This window comes from Monodelphis domestica, chromosome 1 (genome assembly GCF_027887165.1).
Source record: "Monodelphis domestica isolate mMonDom1 chromosome 1, mMonDom1.pri, whole genome shotgun sequence".
Lineage (NCBI taxonomy): Eukaryota > Metazoa > Chordata > Mammalia > Didelphimorphia > Didelphidae > Monodelphis > Monodelphis domestica.
The window spans coordinates 631,312,792-631,329,659 of NC_077227.1; the positions used below are offsets into that span (position 1 = coordinate 631,312,792).

A 16,868-nucleotide genomic window follows, 5' to 3' on the forward strand; every position below is an offset into this window, starting at 1 on the left:
ACTTTTCCACTTAAATCTCCATGCACAAGTGTCTTTGTGCACACTCATCTATACACCATAGATGAAAACGCACAAAGACAATCGTCATCTGCGGTTACCGAGAGACTACTACTATTACTACTACTACTACCATACTGTACATAATGGAAATGCAGTATGCTATTACCACTTTCACAAGTTTGCCAAGGTGAGATTGTACACATCACACTATTGGCTACTGGAATGAAAGGCGACAAACCACAGCTCTGTGTGCTGTATCTTAGGAGGCAATGACTGGCTCAGTGACTATAGCATTAGTCTTTTTGCAATCCCACTACTTCATGGATTTTCACCTATTGCTAGGGCTCTGGAATATAACTCCCAGGATAGGTGAGGGATCACTGTACTACCATCACCTGATTATATAAAATGTTCAAGTTATATAACATTTTAGGGCCTTAGTTTTGCCATCTCTAAAAAAGGGACATGATGACTACCACTGCCTCCTTTGCAGGATTGAAGTAATGCATATAGGTACTATTTAATTGTAAGGGATTTTTGTTTGTTCCCTTTTTACTATTGCAAAATCTATTTAATGTAAAAAGTAACGAAATTCTGAAGGTTAGGAAGGTTGAGTGATCATCTATCCATTCCAGTAACCCTGACCTGGCAAGATCAGATTCTATTTTAATTTTAACATTTTTTCCTATGGTTACATGATTTTTGTTGTCTGTTGACAATATCAATGGGTTATACATATATTATCACTCAAATCCTATTTCCATATTATTCATTTTTGCAATAATCAGTTAAAACCAATACCCCAGATCATATATACATACACCCATATATATGTGTGTATATATATATATACACATATATATGTATATACATATATACCCCATATATACATGATAAATCATGTGTTTTCTTCTGGATTTCTAATCCCAGTTTTTTTCTCTAGATGTAGATAGCATTTTTTCTCATAAGTCCCTGAGAATTGTCCTGGATCATTGCATTGCTTTTAGTAGCAAAGCCAATCACATTTGATGGTTGGCAAGGTCATATTCTAAACGATTAGAAAAGAGGATTTTCTATTATGATTAAATCTTTACTGAGAAGCCTTAATCAGTTCCAACATCTCCAACCCTTACAGTTAATCCCTCAATGTGCTTTCAGCCATATTAATAACATAAAAAGAAAATCTAACTTTATGCTTTATAATTATGTTGGGAAATGAACCATTTCATTCAAGTAAACATTAAAATACATGTGCCATTCCCCGGTATAGAAAACGCTTGCAAACTATTTTTTCTTTTTGGTAGCTTCCCCTTTTCACAAGTTCAAGACATGCTGAGAGATTTTTTTTTTTCCGGGCATTGGCAGATTCATTAAAAAAAGGTTAATAGAACTAATGACCAACACTTCCTTTTAGTTACAGGAGCTCAGGAGTAACTCTCCGTGGCACGTTGGTAATGGTGCAAAAAGACATTTTCCAATGTTTTAAAATAATTTATGGGATTTTAAAATAAAAATTTTTTAAATCCCCTTTCATCTGCCTATTTCCACGCACACGCAGCAGGGACAATGTGTGGGGTTCGTCCCCAGACCCGCCACTTCCCGCCAGCTCGCGGGGGTCAGGGCGGGGTCCCTTCTGTGACCCCCAACCCACCCACTTCTAGGGCAGTCAAGAAACAAAGAGACCTGCAGCTCGGTAGAGGAGGGTGCGGAGCTCTTTTGCCTACAATCTCGCCACCCGCTGGCCTCCCTCGGAAGCGATATATAAAAGTCTTTCCAAGAACCGCTGCCTTCATTTTGGGGCTATGTCCCGGGCGCTGATTGGTCCTGGCGCGGCGCTGCCTTGTGACGCCACTACCCCTTCTCCGCCCCCCCCCCCCGCCCTTTGGGAGGTTTCGGCTGTTTGTTCAGAAGCAGCTGAAACCGGTTTCAGACTAGCCGTTTCCTCCTTCTCCGGGCTGCCCGGGGGCACCCTCGAGCAGCGCTCTCGTGGCAGCAGCTGTGACTGGACCGAATAAGGGCTGAAGTTAACTGCGCCAAGCGGATTCTGTCTTCCTTGGTTCTTTGGTTACGTAGGGGGCTTGGAACCTGACGTTCTACTGCGGCATAGGGAGCGGAGGCAACAGAGGCTGTGCCGGGCGACGCTTGGAATCCGTTGTTGCGAGGTCCCCTCCCTTCTATTCTCGCTCTCATTTCTTCCTGGCTGGCGCCCCTTCCTCTTTCCCCCTTCCCCCTCCCTGACAGGTGAGCTCGCGGAGGCTGGGGATGATGATGGGCAGGGGGAGGGGGTACCCGCGCGGCTAGCCGCAGGTGGGCAGGTGAAGCGTTGGGGAAAGGTGTCGGTTGAGGATTGTCTTGGATGGGGCTTCCGGGGGTCGCGTCCTCGCCTCATTTCCTTGGTCATGGGAGGGGGGAGGAGGACGCGTGATATCGAGCCTTCTGAGGACCTGGGACCCTTTTCCCCCCTACTGTTCTAAGGTAGGGGTACTGCGGAGGAGGGGTGGGTTCCTCACGCAGTCTGGGTAAAAGGGGAGAAGGTTCTCTTTGGGCGAGGTAGTGGTGCCCAGGCTTGAGGTGGGTGGGGGTCGTATGGGACTCTCTGCGGGTTGCCGGCCTGTAAGACATGACTGCTGGTTCCTCGAGGAATTCGAAGTCTGGGAAATCTGGGAGGCTGGGGTTTGGCACCCGATCTGAGGAGAATTAATAGATTCGACTTTTGTTTTGACTTTTCCTAAACGGATAACTGGTTGATGAATCTGCCTAATCACTGTCTCCCACGGGTACTGCTCCATAGCACTGCTTCATCCTGGGCTTTCTAAATAATGCCTGAGTTGCCGGATAATCTGTCAACAAGCAATTTTAAGCGCTCACTAAGTGCTAGGCTTTGGGGAGTATATGCACAAAGAATGAAATAGTTCCTATCAAAAAGCTTTTTTATTCATGAGCTTCTAAAGTTGTTTCCCTTATTCGTAAATGAGCAATCCTCCTCGCCTTTACTATTTATGGTAATGTTTGTCCTTTTAAACAAAAATATAATTTATCTGTAAAGCCCTGTATCTCAAGTTTTAGTTTGAGTCAGTTCAGCGGACATCAAGTTCCTACAATGTGTACACAGAATCTAGGGCCGGGATTCAGACAAACTCAAATATTCTCATCCCCCAAGGAATTTACATTCTCTTGGAAGGTTAAATGTTCACATTAACCCCCCCCCCCCAACTTTTAAAATCATTTTAATCTTGAAAATTTCTTTTAAAAATTAAGTTTACCTCAGCGAAAGGAACTGGTATAGTACAATTTCCCGTGGTATGATTCTTCAATGTAGATATTAGAAAATATATTCTGGGCTCAGTCATTTGGATACTTTGAGGTAGAATTATTTCCAGATGAGAGGTTTTGCTTCTATGTGTGTTATAAAATATGTTAAACACTCTTCAGTTGGAGTATTTGTTACCTTTCTGTTGATGTTTTCTAATGTATGTTAAATAAAGTGACTTGCCCAGATTATACGCCCAGAGTAAAGCGGAGTTTGAATAGAAGTCTTTCTGACATTTCTCTTCATTCTGAAGCCTTCTTTCATGTTTTGTATAGGCATTTTAGGAAAATTTATCGTGGGATTACGATTTCTCCATTTGTAGAGGATTGTTTATAGAAATATTTGAAAGATTGTGAAGCCAGAAAAATTTACCTGGTAAAAACTTAAAAGAATAAACAATTACACAAGGTAATGACAATTGTCATATTTTGCTGCCAATTTATATGAATTAAAAAAAAATCATGTGGCAAGCTCAAGTGAGTTAAAGAAGGCGTTTCCCTTTCATTTATTTTTTTTCTATTTTAAAAAATACTAATTGGTGGGATACATGTGTAGCCTAAGGTCAACTTTTAATGTAGATCTTAGGAAATTCGGTTAATATAAAAGTTAAAGTAAAAATGAGAACACCAAACATGTCTAATCTTTTAAGGTCTTTTTTTTTGAAAAATTTTCTTGCAGTATATGTAGTTAGCTGACTTTCTAGCATCCCACCTCCCCTACAATTGTGATATTTTCTTGAAAGGAAAACCAGGGAGGCTTTATAAAATAATGCCAGAAATTTTTTTTGTACTAGCAGTACAGGTCATTTTGGGTGAGAAAACTATGCAGTTAAATCCTGCACCAGAATTTTGGCTTATATCCATGGTTATGAGTATAGTGCAGTACTGGGGAGTGGCTTATGTTTAGAAATATAGGTAGAGAGTTTGGGGATGAGATATAAACTAAAACTTTGTTCTTGGAATCTACAATGGAAAGCCAAATAGAATTTATAATTTATATTTGTTTATTTTTAAAACTCTTACCCTGTCTTGAAGTATTGTTTCCAAGCAGAAGAGCAACATTTAGGGTTGAGTGATTTGCCCAGGGCCATGTAGGCAGATTTGAACCCAGGTTCTCTGAAGTCCAGTTTTGGCATTCTACTCACTGAACCACCTTGCTGCTCCTAGAATTACTATTTAGAGAAGCAGTAAAATATACTGGAAAGACTATTTTTGAGACAGAGTACTTGGATTTAAGTCATAGCTCTAATATTCACTGGCACTAATAGAAAAAAATCATTTCACTTTTGTGAACCATAATTTCTTAATTTGTAAAATATATCAATTATCTCAAAGGGTAGCTATGTAGAAAGCACTAGTTCTTTGCACAACATTATAGAAATGTAAGCTCAGGAGGCTATTCCAATTATCCAAATATTATTTTAAATGAATTTCTCAAATCATTTTTGTTTAAGGAATTATGTCTCCATTCAACAATCTTCTGTTGTTTTTTTTTTGTTTTGTTTTGTTTAATTTTTCTAGTAGGCTTTTTACTGGGATGAGTTTGCACTGTTGTAGGCAGTTCTGACATAAACTTTCCCATTCATATTGTATATAAATACTTCAAAAGATCCATGGTTTTATTCCTGTGAGAGAAGGAAAAAGTTAATCTATCTATAGCCCCTTCATACTTTAAAAACAGTTTCATAAGTTTGTTGTGGCTACCTTTTTGGAAAATAGATCTCTCTGAACTTTAACTGTGGACGTACATAAGTAACTGGGTGCACATTCTAAGCTTTTCCTTTGGTACTGTGTCTTAGAATAGCCTTTGAAAGCCTAGGATTATCTCCATGCCATAATGAGGTATTAAAGGTCTTGAATAAAGGTACTTATTATAAATTAATTAATTTATATTTTTGGTTTTTATTAGTATGACTCATTTCCATAGAGTTAGTTGTCTCTAGGAGGACTGATAATTTGAGATCTTTTACTAAAGAGGGCGGGCCTATAAGTCTTTCTTTAGTCCTTTAGACTTGACACTGACACTTAAGGTGACTCTGCTAGAAGTGCTGCCACTAAAAATATAACTTTTGTAGCTATTATTTTAGCTGATACTAGCTAGTGTTAGATATATCAACACCTACTACGAAATGTAGATCTAGCTTATGAGACTGTTTCATGCAGAGGATCTCAGGAATATAGATCTAGAGTGGAAACGGAACTCAAAAAGTCATCTTATTATTTGTCTATTGAAGAAACTTGTTATGTGCATTCAGTACATAGTGTTTACTCTTAGAAATAAGACATTAATAGCACCGTTTAATTCATTTTGGAATGAACTTTATTATCTAATTTTTCCTCCAAATAATTCATTCTTTTTTCTAATTAAGACTGGAATCGAAATGAAATTCTGAAAGTAGGGTAATAATAGCCCATGGGCCTATAAAACTTTTAAGTTTTGCAAAGCACTTTGTTTATAACAGTCCAGTGTATTAGTGCCAAGTGTTATTTAGACTTTTAGAGATGTTAAGGAATTTTCTACATTCACATGGTATTATGAGGTTGCCAAGCTAACTTGAGAGTCTTCTTGTTCATTGTATATTTATGTTTTTTTATAGATATTCATAGCTTATATAGACAAATTTTGTCTAGTTTTATTGGTATACAGTTGGATATAGTTACTATTTAATGAGAATTTGTTACAACAGTGCATCTAGTAGGGATAGCTGGGTGACTGAGTGGATAGAAAGCCAGGCCTGGAGAAGGGAGGTCCTAGGTTAATGTGGCCAAAGATAATTCTTAGCTGTTAACTGGGCAAGTCACTTAATCCTCATTGCCTGACCCTTACTGTTTTGCTTTGGAACCGATACTTATCGATTCCAAGATGGAAGGTAAGGATTTTAAAACAAAAACCAAAAAGTGCATGTGTTGTGTGTAGGAAAGCATATAACAGCATCTATACTTGGGAAATTGAAAATAATTGTCTAAAAAGAAAATAAATCAGGGCATTAGAATGCAGTCTGGATATATTGATGGAGAAGATAGAGAAGAGCAATCACACTTTTGGAATACTAGTCAAAGTGGTTTTTCTAGTGGAATTAATACAAAACATTCTATTAAAATTTATAACTAGTAAAGAGGAGTAGGTGGGATATCTTAGGTGGAGGAATATGAGATATACTCATTATGTTGTTTTAAGTATTCTTAGTTTGAAATTTCTCTTTTATTTGAAATTATTGGCAGATTGAAATAGCATAATTCATTTTTTATCTTAAAATTTTTTTTCTCTAAAAGTTCCTAGAGCATGATTGTAATACTAAACTTTAGAGCAGGGGTCCCCAAACTTTTTACACAGGGGCCCAGTTCACTGTCCCTCAGACTGTTGGAGGGCCGGACTATAAAAAAACTTATGAACAAATCTGTATACCTCTGAAAGTGGAGGCTGCAGCGCTGGCTGTGATGGGCCTGTCACACCTTGCACAGGCCCATCACTGCCACCACTATACCAGGCAGCAGTATTCACAGTGTGGAATCCCCTCCCCCAGATTGCTACTCACCATGCTGACCTCTTCCATTGTGCAGCCACATCATCCTTTGTGCAGTGCCTTGTCCTCTTTTAAGTTACTCTCAGAACAAGGCACCACACAAAGGATTATGTCACTAGAAGTACTGTTACATGAGCGGTGCTTCTCTCACTGACCACCAATGAAAGAGGTACCCCTTCTGGAAGTGGGTGGGGGCTGGATAAATGGCCTCAGGGGGCTGCAGTTTGGGGACGCCTGCTTTAGAGCAATGAGAGACCTTACTTAGATTTAGATCATCTAGTATATTCTAAACTTGAGGCATATGAACTTTTAAAAAATGTATCTTATGGATAACTATTTCACTTTATTTGTTTTCTTTTCTAAGAGTATTTTGAAAAGGGGGTCCATAGGCTTCGTAGTCAAAAGGAATCCAAGTCAGAAAAGGACTGGTCTAGTACAACTAAAAACCCTTAAGCATTTTAATATAGTTGGAGTAGAGTTGCATTAAGAAAAGTTAGTAAATTAGTAAATTACCTGCAAAGCTATAGTTAAAATTTTTTAAGAATTGGTAGATCAGATAAATAGTGGGTTGCCAACTACTTACTCCCTAAAGTGACATACTGTAATCCTGGGAAGTTGTAGTGACCTCTATATTGTCCTGCCCTTAGTTTTCTTGTCACTTTCAAGAAATAGTATGCCAAAGTTCTGAAGTTTAGGGGAATGTCAAGGTATCAGTGAAGATATGTTAATAGATTCTGAATCTCCAGGTGTTAGAACATATCCCCACCAAAAGACTCATGATGGAGAGACCCCTTATGTAGTGGCTAGAGGATAAGAGCAGGAACCAACGTGTTATGTCAGAATTTGTTTTTCATATTCTATATTAATTCCTTACATGAGGACTCTGGATTAGAGAGGTCCCAAGCCCTATGTATTAAGAAAGAATTATTACACCAGGGTTTTGAATCACAGGCACTGTCCAATCTACTGCCTTTTATATTTTCTTTGTCCTTAGGAATCCCAAATTCCTCTTTAACAGAATTTAATTAGTAGAAAAGGATTCTTTTCTTGCCTACTGGACCCCCATCACATGGGGGATTGAGGAGGGAAAGATAATGTGATGGATACATTCTAATTAGCAATATATTTTCCACTTCAAGATGTCTTGGGATATGGGGGACTGAACAATGAACTCCTAAAACTCTATAGATTTGCCTAAGGGGCATTTGGAGTCTTTAGTCATTTGAATGACCTATCACTTTATTGGTTATAATGCCAGCCTAATCAGTAAAATTAAATTCTTATCCCAAATCAGTCTTTTAAATAATTTTAATTGCAAGTTGAGAATATTTGAAGTCAGAAATAGGGATTAATTTTTAGAATTCTCCATAATTACTTAGTGATACAATTAGATTGAATTTATCTAGAGAGTATCTCAGAACCAGACTGTCAGCATTTGGACATTCATTTGGCAATTGTATGGTTTAGAGGGAAAGAGGGGTGTGTGTGGTGTATGGTGTGTGTGGTGTGTGTGGTGTGTGTGGTGTATGGTGTATGTGGTGTGTGTGGTGTATGTGTGTGGAGAGAGAGAGAGAGAGAGAGAGAGAGAGAGAGAGAGAGAGAGAGAGAGAGAGAGAGAGAGAGAGAGAGAGAGAGAGACTAGTTTTGGAATCTCAATAGTAAGTAGAAAAAAACAGTAAAATACCTCAGAGGATACTTTTTCCAGTGCAAAGGCTATATTAAAAACTGAGTTTTATTAATATTTTTGTTAGTTGTGCATAAAATGGTAGAAAGGACATTGGGGACAGAGAGGTTAGATCATAGTGCTCTAGACAAAGTTCTAAGAGATGGATATGGGAATGATTACTATATAAAAATAAAAGGGAAGATGTGGATAATAGAAAAATTGCATAGAAGTATTGTGTAATAGATGTAGATAGCTAGGAAAGAAAGAATAGAAAAATGATTCTCTCTTTATAGCCCAGTGGGAATTGAATAATATTGATAGCACAATTTGCAAAGAGGAAATTGGAAAAAGTGACCTGGGATAGAAGTGTTGAGTACTGACTGTATTATGTCTTAAAAACTGAATGTCACTTTGCCAAGTTTGATTTGTTAAACTTAGAGCATTATGAAAATAATTTTTTTTATCTCTTGCCCTTTTGCTAGATCAGAAACATCTTTTTTTCCCTTTAGTTCTTTATAGTAAGATTCAAAGTTGTTTCAGAAAGATAAAGTAGTGTTGTCAGAACAATTATCTAACAAAGGAGAACATATGTGACAGAATCATTACACTTTCATTATTATTTATAAACATATCCGTAAAGGAAAGCTAGGAATTTTAATAGTGTAAAACTTGAGATTTCCATTCAGTATTTTAAAAAATTCCTCCTCCTGAATAGTTCAGGACATTATAGGCCTTGAAATTAACTACTTGAGCAAAAAATTGGTGTTCAATAATAGTTCATCTCTCTAATGAATTTTAAAAGCTGATTATAAATATCTAATATGATATCTATAGCTAACTTAACTATACTTAGCATTTTCTTGTATTTTATAATTTTTTCTAGTTCAACATCATAAATAAATCTGCCAAGATGACGCTTTCTCAAGTTACCTTTGAATTAAGAGGAGGAACTCTATTTCCAGGTATTGAGAAATTTTACTTGTTCAATTTTTACAAGCATTAACATCTTCATTCTGAAGTATTTTAAACTATAGAATTACTAAATAAAAGAATGAAATTGAGGGTGATATGTATTTCAAATATTCTGCAGATTTTTTCTACTTTATTCTTTGAAAATGTTTTCAATTACTGAAAGAGGGAAGGGAGAATAAGTATTTATGTAGAACCTATGTTTTAGGCACTATCAACTGCTTTTTGCAGTTAGTTATCATTACTAGTAGTAGAAATAGTGATAATAACATTGATACAGTACTTGCTATGTGGCAGGCATTGTATTAAATGCTTTTTAATTATTAGCTCATTTTGTCCTCATAATAATTTTGGGATGTAGGTGCTATTATTATCCCCATTTTGCAGATGAGAGTACTGAGACACATAGAGTTAAGTGACTTGTCCAGGATCATAGAGCTGATAAATGTCGGTGGGTGGTTTTGAACTCAATTCTTACTGACTTGACTCCAGGCCCATTTCTCTATCCACTGGGGTTGTGGGTCTGTGTATACATATTCCTGAGGATAAGGATTATAGATTGATTAGCCCTTATGCCTAATTTATCTTGAACACTTAAAAAAATTCATAGGCACTGGCCATAACTAGTGCCAGTAAGATCATAAAGACTGGAATTGATTTAATAGGAAAATACACATCTCTGAGTTACCTGTCTTTGCATAGTTATATCTTCAACTCAGTGAATTTCTGCATTGGTAATAAACAAGAAAGAATAGTTATAAGAAAAAGAAGGTAAAAGAAGGCACAAAACTATGATTTAACCCATACTTATTTAAGAAAGCTATTTAAGCAGCTGGAAGGCTCAGTGGATTGAGAGCCAGGCTAGAGACAGGAAGTCCTGAGTTCAAATGTGGCTTCAGGTATTTCCTAGCTGTGTGATCCTGAGCAAGTCACTTAATCCCCTATTGCCTACCCCATACCACTCTTCTGCCTTAGAACCAATACACAGTATTGATTCTAAGACAAAAGGTAAGGGTTTGGAAAAAAAAAGGTAATGAAAATTTTAAAAGGGAAATGAAAAGTAAAAATTACATTAACACTAATTTTAATTTCATTAATAAGTTAAATCAATCTAAATTAATTGCTACATCCAGGAAACCAAGAGGCCAGAAAATACCTTAGGTAGCATACATTTGATTTTCTTGCCGAAGAGAGATGACTGTCAAAGGCAACAGTGAGTTAATGGAATCTTTGGACAATCTTCTGAAAAATATCATGGATGATTATGAAACAGCACTATCCCAAAACAAAGAAGTAATGAGGGGAATAAAATCAGTCTTAAGAATACTTGGCAAGATACCCAACTAAGCAAAACCATTTTAACAGACTGGTTTTTTTTTCATTCAAGGTTCCTAATCCTTGAGTTGATTATGCAAGGTATAGAAATTTTTTCTGAAGAGAACAAAAATTAGAAAAGCAGCCAGATTGGATCAAATATATTCAGAGAAGATTTGTACCTTTGTAATGGTATTGAGAGACCAGCATTTAAGTTTAGCTGAGAGGGAAGGTCAAGTATTACATGCTTACTATATGCCAGGAGCTCTGTAGATGAAGAAAAAACACTTGTCAGAACAAAGTGACAACTTCAGGTATTTTGTTATAAAAGTGTTTCCCATCAGTTGTATCATTCAGGATTTCTTAGAAAATATAGCAACAGCAATAATCATGTTTAGAAACCACCTGATAAATAATAGTATAAAACAGGAATGTATGTTTGCCAAAAGTATGGCAATTGTGATTGTAGGTAATCACCTACAATGCAGAGTCCAGGTCGAGGAGAGAAATCCCTGTGGATGAAGAAGTTTTTCAGGTTTCTATTTATGATGATTTGTGTTGATTGCATTAAACTCCAGAATATTTCAGGGCTTTCTGGAAGATATTTGTAACTATGCAAAGGGATTCAGCCTGTATATCCACATAATAAAGATCAAACTGATGAAGAATATTCTTTGCCCAGATTTTAACATGCATTTGAATGGCTTATCTATTTAGAATTTATTCAGTAGTTTGTGTCTGGATTGAACAAAATAAACAAAAATAAAAATTGAAAAAGATGAGAATGGGCCAGATTGCTTTTAGCAAATTGCAGAGCACTTTTCCTGACCCCAAATTATTTATAAAAACAAGGACCATGTTTTCAAAACAAATTCCATAAATATGGTTGTATGACAGCAAGACCTAAAAAGATACCTGCTCTGAAGAACCAAAGATGAGTCTCACATGGAAGGTAATGAAATGATGCATATTGGGTTTGAGCACTTGGCCAAGCATAACCTATGAGGAACTCCAAAGAAGAAGAGAAAAGGGTGTCATTAAGGAACTTTTTGCCAGGCCGGGGAAGATGAGTGGTTATATGGCAAGGATCAAAGGACAACAGGTGGACAGCAAGAATATACATCATTGTTTCTTTCATTCTCTTGAGAGGTTAGGAAAGGCTTTAGCACTTTGGGTATAGAATCTCTTCCCTGACCATTCAGGAAGAGTGACATGTGAATGGATTATGATCTTCATTTTCAAATTGATGAGATCACAGATCCAGAACCTAGCACAGTGCCAGCCACATAGTATGTAAATGTTGAATGATCTCACATCTCACATCAATCTGTTTTTTCTTTTATAAAGAGAAAAGAGAGAATTGGACTAAGTAATCTCAAAGGTCTTTTTAAACTCCAATTGTTACTACTCCAATTGTTATTTCATAACTATCTCTTTCCTTCAGTTATGTTGTTGACTATTGTCAAGACACCTAAGATCATTTATGAGTATTAGAGGCTTATTGTATAGCATAGGGGGAAATGGCCACTTTCCCTGTTTTTCTTTGCTTCTTATTGATGATCTTTTTTAAAGAAAATTCTGTGATGATAATATGGGGGAAAAAAGACCCCAGTCTTAATAATTGTAGTATAGGAAGTCTTCACTTTTATAGCAATTTATATTACTGGAAATGGTATTTTAAGTTGAAATAAAATTAAGTCAAATCTGATTTTCCTAGGAATAGGGCTTGCTTTCAAATTTGAGGACCTGGTGACTCTTTAATTTTTAGAAATAATCACATGTTTATTGTACTGCCCTTTCTCATTAGATTTTACTATTAAATGCCTAGAAGAATAGATATTTAAGATCAGATTGTTGATTATCTTTCTAACTTCAAAGTCAGAATAAACGGCTTGGGAAAAGAGGATTTTGTTAACCTAACTGAAATTGACTACTCTTTAACTTTCATAAACTAAAAATTGAGGTCACACCTGTAATTTAAATTAAGTAGTTATTTATAATACTCTCTTCTAGGGGAAATTTTTGCAATATGTGGAGATTGTGACACTTTGGGAAACTGGAATCCTCAATTTGGTATGGCTCTTCATCCTGAAGAGAAGCCAAATAATAGGTAAGTATGAGAGAATATTTAATATACTACAGTAACTTTTTATTCATATTTTTAAACTGTTGAAAATATATTTTGTTCTGAATTGTTCTGAGCAATCACATGAACAATCAGCTCAGTTTTCATCTTAATTTTTATGACCTTTTTTCTTGGAGATTTCAAAGGGAGGTACATGCTTTCATGATATGCTTCTATGGATGGGCTGTATGCCTATTATCAACAAATCAGTCTTAAATAAAAGCTAATTGTTATGATAATAGTTTTTTGTTTTTTTTTTTAAACCCTTACCTTCCGTCTTGGAGTCAATACCATGTATTGGCTCCAAGGCAGAAGAGTGGTAAGGGTAGGCAATGGGGGTCAAGTGACTTGCCCAGGGTCACACAGCTGGGAAGTGTCTGAGGCCAGATTTGAACATAGAACCTCCCGTCTCTAGGACTGGCTCTCAATCCACTGAGCTACCCAGCTGCCCCCTATGATAATAGTTTTAAATAAAAGCTAATTGTTATGATAATACATAATAAAAATTGCTTATTCTCTCAGAGGGGGGAGAAGAGAGGGGAGGGAAGGAGACAATTTGAATCTTAAAATTTCAGAAAATGTATGTTGAAAATTGTTCTTACTTGTGATTGGGAAAATAAAATGTCTTTAAAAGAAAATGCTCATTTCTAGCTGCAGAGTGATGAATTGTTTTGGTCATAGAAATTCTGGAAGATTTTTTTTTTGCCACTTTATTAGAGTAGGTGACATTTACATCAATGAAAGGAATGATCATGCCAAATATGTCATTGAAGTATGGAAGTATTTCCTTTGGTCCTAGAATACAAGAACTAAAAGAAACTCAAGAGTTGGATTTTGAGATATGAATTTAGGATTATAAATACCATGTTTTAGTAGTTGTATGCTTATACTCCATAAATAAAGTTTCATTCTTTAAAATTTAAAGAGAGCTTGATTTGTTTGTAGCCTGATTTTTCAGAATTAGATTAAATGAAGACCCTGTTAGAATATTTTCTTTTTACATATGCTCTAATATTGCAATATCTTCTATCTAATATCCATTTTGCACATTTATCTTCCATTCATTTTTCAAAAAATCCTTATCTTCAGTCTTGTTATCAATACTATGTATTGGTTCCAAAACAGAAAAGTGGTAAGGGATAGGCAGTGGGGGTTGGTCAGGGCCACATAACTGGGAACTGCCTGAGGCCACTTTTGAACCCAGGATCTCCCATCTCTAGGCCTGGCTCTCAAACAACTGAGCCACCTAGTTGCCCCCCCTCTTATTCTTTAGCTGTATGTTATCAATGACAATTAAAAAGAGACATTAACATCATCTTTGCTGTTGTGCCTGAAGAACCATGGTATTTTTCCATTTGAATTTCAACTGAACTTTATGTCTTGTCTCCCTCATTAGAATGTAAGCTCCTTGAGAGCAGGGATTGCCTTCCTTAATTTGTATTCCTAGCACCAAAAGTAATGCTTTGCTTATAATACAGCAATAATTTAATAAGTACTTCATTCATTCATGCAGAAGGTGCACATTGTGATTCATGCCCCTCATTATTTTAAAGAACTAGAATTAGGTGGAAGGTAGACACCACAAAAAGTATTCAGCAAATTTTGAAGAGCCTACCTACCTACCATTAGCTAGGCATTGTGCTGAGCATTGGGGAATATAAAGTCAAAAGTACAATTTCATACACACAAGGAGCTTACGTTCTTTTGGAGAAAAACAACATGCACATAGTTAAGACAAAATATGTACAGAATAAAGTAAGCTAAAAAGTTTCAGAATTAAGAATAGGACATGAAATAAGAAGTGTAGAAGAGTAGTAATCCTTTATAATGGTAAGGAAGCATGATGATTCTGTTGTGTTTGAGTGGTTAGCATAAGCTCTTAAGGGGCTTATTATTTCTTTCTCTGAACAATGTCTTTTAAACTGTTTAATGCAGTCATACAAATTGGTGTTGCTTGTTAGAAAAATATAACCAGTATAGTGGTTTAAGTTTGGTCTTGAGGCTGGAAAGGCCAGATTCTCCAGGAAAATACCATACCAGTTTTTTGTAAATGTGTGTACATATTTTAAATAAAACATGAAAAAATTGATTTCTTATCAAATGTAAGTAAAACATATAGAATAATGTAAAATGAAGTCAAAGTAATGTCTCTTTGTATTTTGTCAACATTCTTAGTTTAGTGTCTTATTTTTTAATAAGCTGAATCCTAGTGATAATTCAATATTGATAATATTTTATTTCTCATTTTTATTAAGAACCGTAATATTTCAAGTCCATCTAATCTTGGCAGCTAGTACCTTTTGATTTCTTTTAAAAATATAAATAATTATCATAATTATTGATTGCTACTATTAATAATAGCTAATCATTTTAATATCAGATTTTCAGAGGATTGAAAAACATATTGTGTACCCTATCTCATCCTGTAGGACATTAAATTATTCTAGTTCTGGGGAAGAAGACAAGTTCCTTCTGGAATTCAGTCTAATAAGAAGATAATGGTATATATGTAAAAGTCTAGTAAGAGGATATAATACATATCCAAATAAGTTTAATGCAGATAAGCAATTTCTGGAATCATATAAAATAACCTACTAGTGAAGTAAAACCTTCTGGATTAAAAGTTACCCCTGTGTTCTCTCAAAGCTTTTTAAAATTGAGACATTCAGGAATCTGGAAGACAGATTTATTAAGTGGCAGGGGGAAGTAGGGGCAAAGGAATCCACATTTGTTTATCATCTACTGTGTGTCAGATCCTGTTCTCTGATCTTTTTAGAAAGTGTATCATTTGATCCTCACAACATTCCTAGAAGGAGGATCTATTATTACTCCCATTTTACAGTTGAACTGAGGCAAGCAAGCAAAGTGATTTACTTGATATCATAGAAGCTAGTAGGTTCTAAGGCTGGATTTCAGGTCTTCCTGATTCCAGTCCCAGTGTTCCACACCCAGAGCTCTCAGTTCACCTACTGTCATTAAGAAGCGTAGTAGTAGATCTAGGCTAGTTGAGTACTTGGGAATTAAACTTATCAAGAACTAGTTTAAAGTACGAATAAGGCACCTTCCACTTACCCACACAAAATAACTCCACACAAACTCTGATTTGAGGTATTTGCAGGAGGAGACCTCAAGGATAATCATAAACCATTTTCTTAGGATCTACTAGGAAAACAAGTGAATGGGTTGAGTTGACTATCAAGTTAAATTTGTAGGGATAAAATAAGGATATGTCCTGACTTATAATTATAAAAATAGAAAAATAATGCCAGAAAAGTTATGGAATAACCTATAATGTCCATTTTCATATAAATTGAAACATTATTGACCAAAATTTAAAAGCTTTTTAAAACCAATTCTTGTTTTCAAAGAAAGTTTTATTCAGTATTAAAACTTGACAAGAAACCTACAGTGTTTTTCTTTTACATTTTTTCCCAATACTCTTTTCCTCCCAAACTTCACAGTGTTGTATGGAAAACAACTCTTGCACTCAATAGAGGAGTACCAGTTCATTATCGTTACTTTTGTGGATACTTTTTAGAACCAAAGGTATGTATTTTTTAATCTAATTTTCAGTTCTATAGCAGTTTTCTTAATTTATTCCCAAAATTGCTAATGTAATTTAAATGAAAATGCCTTTAAACTAAACTAGAAACCATTTGTGAAATGCTTTTCTTATAATGACCAAAAGTAATTTTGCTTTTTGGTGCTAAAATGTTAAACAAATGGCTTTTGGTTCATGGACAATTTGTCTGCAATGGAATTGAGCTTAATTGTAAGTATATGCATTAAAATTATTCTTGATCATGAAGTTGTACCCATACTTAAAATAAAAACCCATTTTTACAAATGTGATTTTTTTTAATTGGAAAAGTTATTATGTATTTATAATCTTTAAAAGTATTCTTTTCCTCTTAGTTGCAATAATATGGGAGTATCTAGATAGGTTTTTTTTTTTCAAAGC

General features: G+C 35.6%; 1 protein-coding gene across 8 annotated transcripts in view; it reads left to right on the forward strand.

The window, feature by feature from the left end:
- Positions 1-1,932: 1,932 nt before the first annotated feature.
- GPCPD1 (glycerophosphocholine phosphodiesterase 1) overlaps positions 1,933-16,868 on the forward strand; it is a 109,172-nt gene continuing 94,236 nt past the window's right edge. For 6 of the 8 annotated variants that reach the window (XR_008917633.1, XR_008917634.1, XR_008917638.1 and 3 more), the window contains exons 1-3: positions 9,383-9,461; positions 12,796-12,892; positions 16,369-16,453. Coding sequence is in view for 5 of the 8 variants with exons in the window: in XM_056823508.1 (XP_056679486.1) it covers positions 9,410-9,461; positions 12,796-12,892; positions 16,369-16,453 (234 nt within the window). In the remaining 3 variants the exon portion in view is untranslated. Of the gene's footprint in view, positions 2,242-2,342; positions 2,476-9,382; positions 9,462-12,795; positions 12,893-16,368; positions 16,454-16,868 lie in introns of those variants that run through there. The other 2 variants (XM_056823515.1, XM_056823518.1) reach the window with 2 other exon arrangements.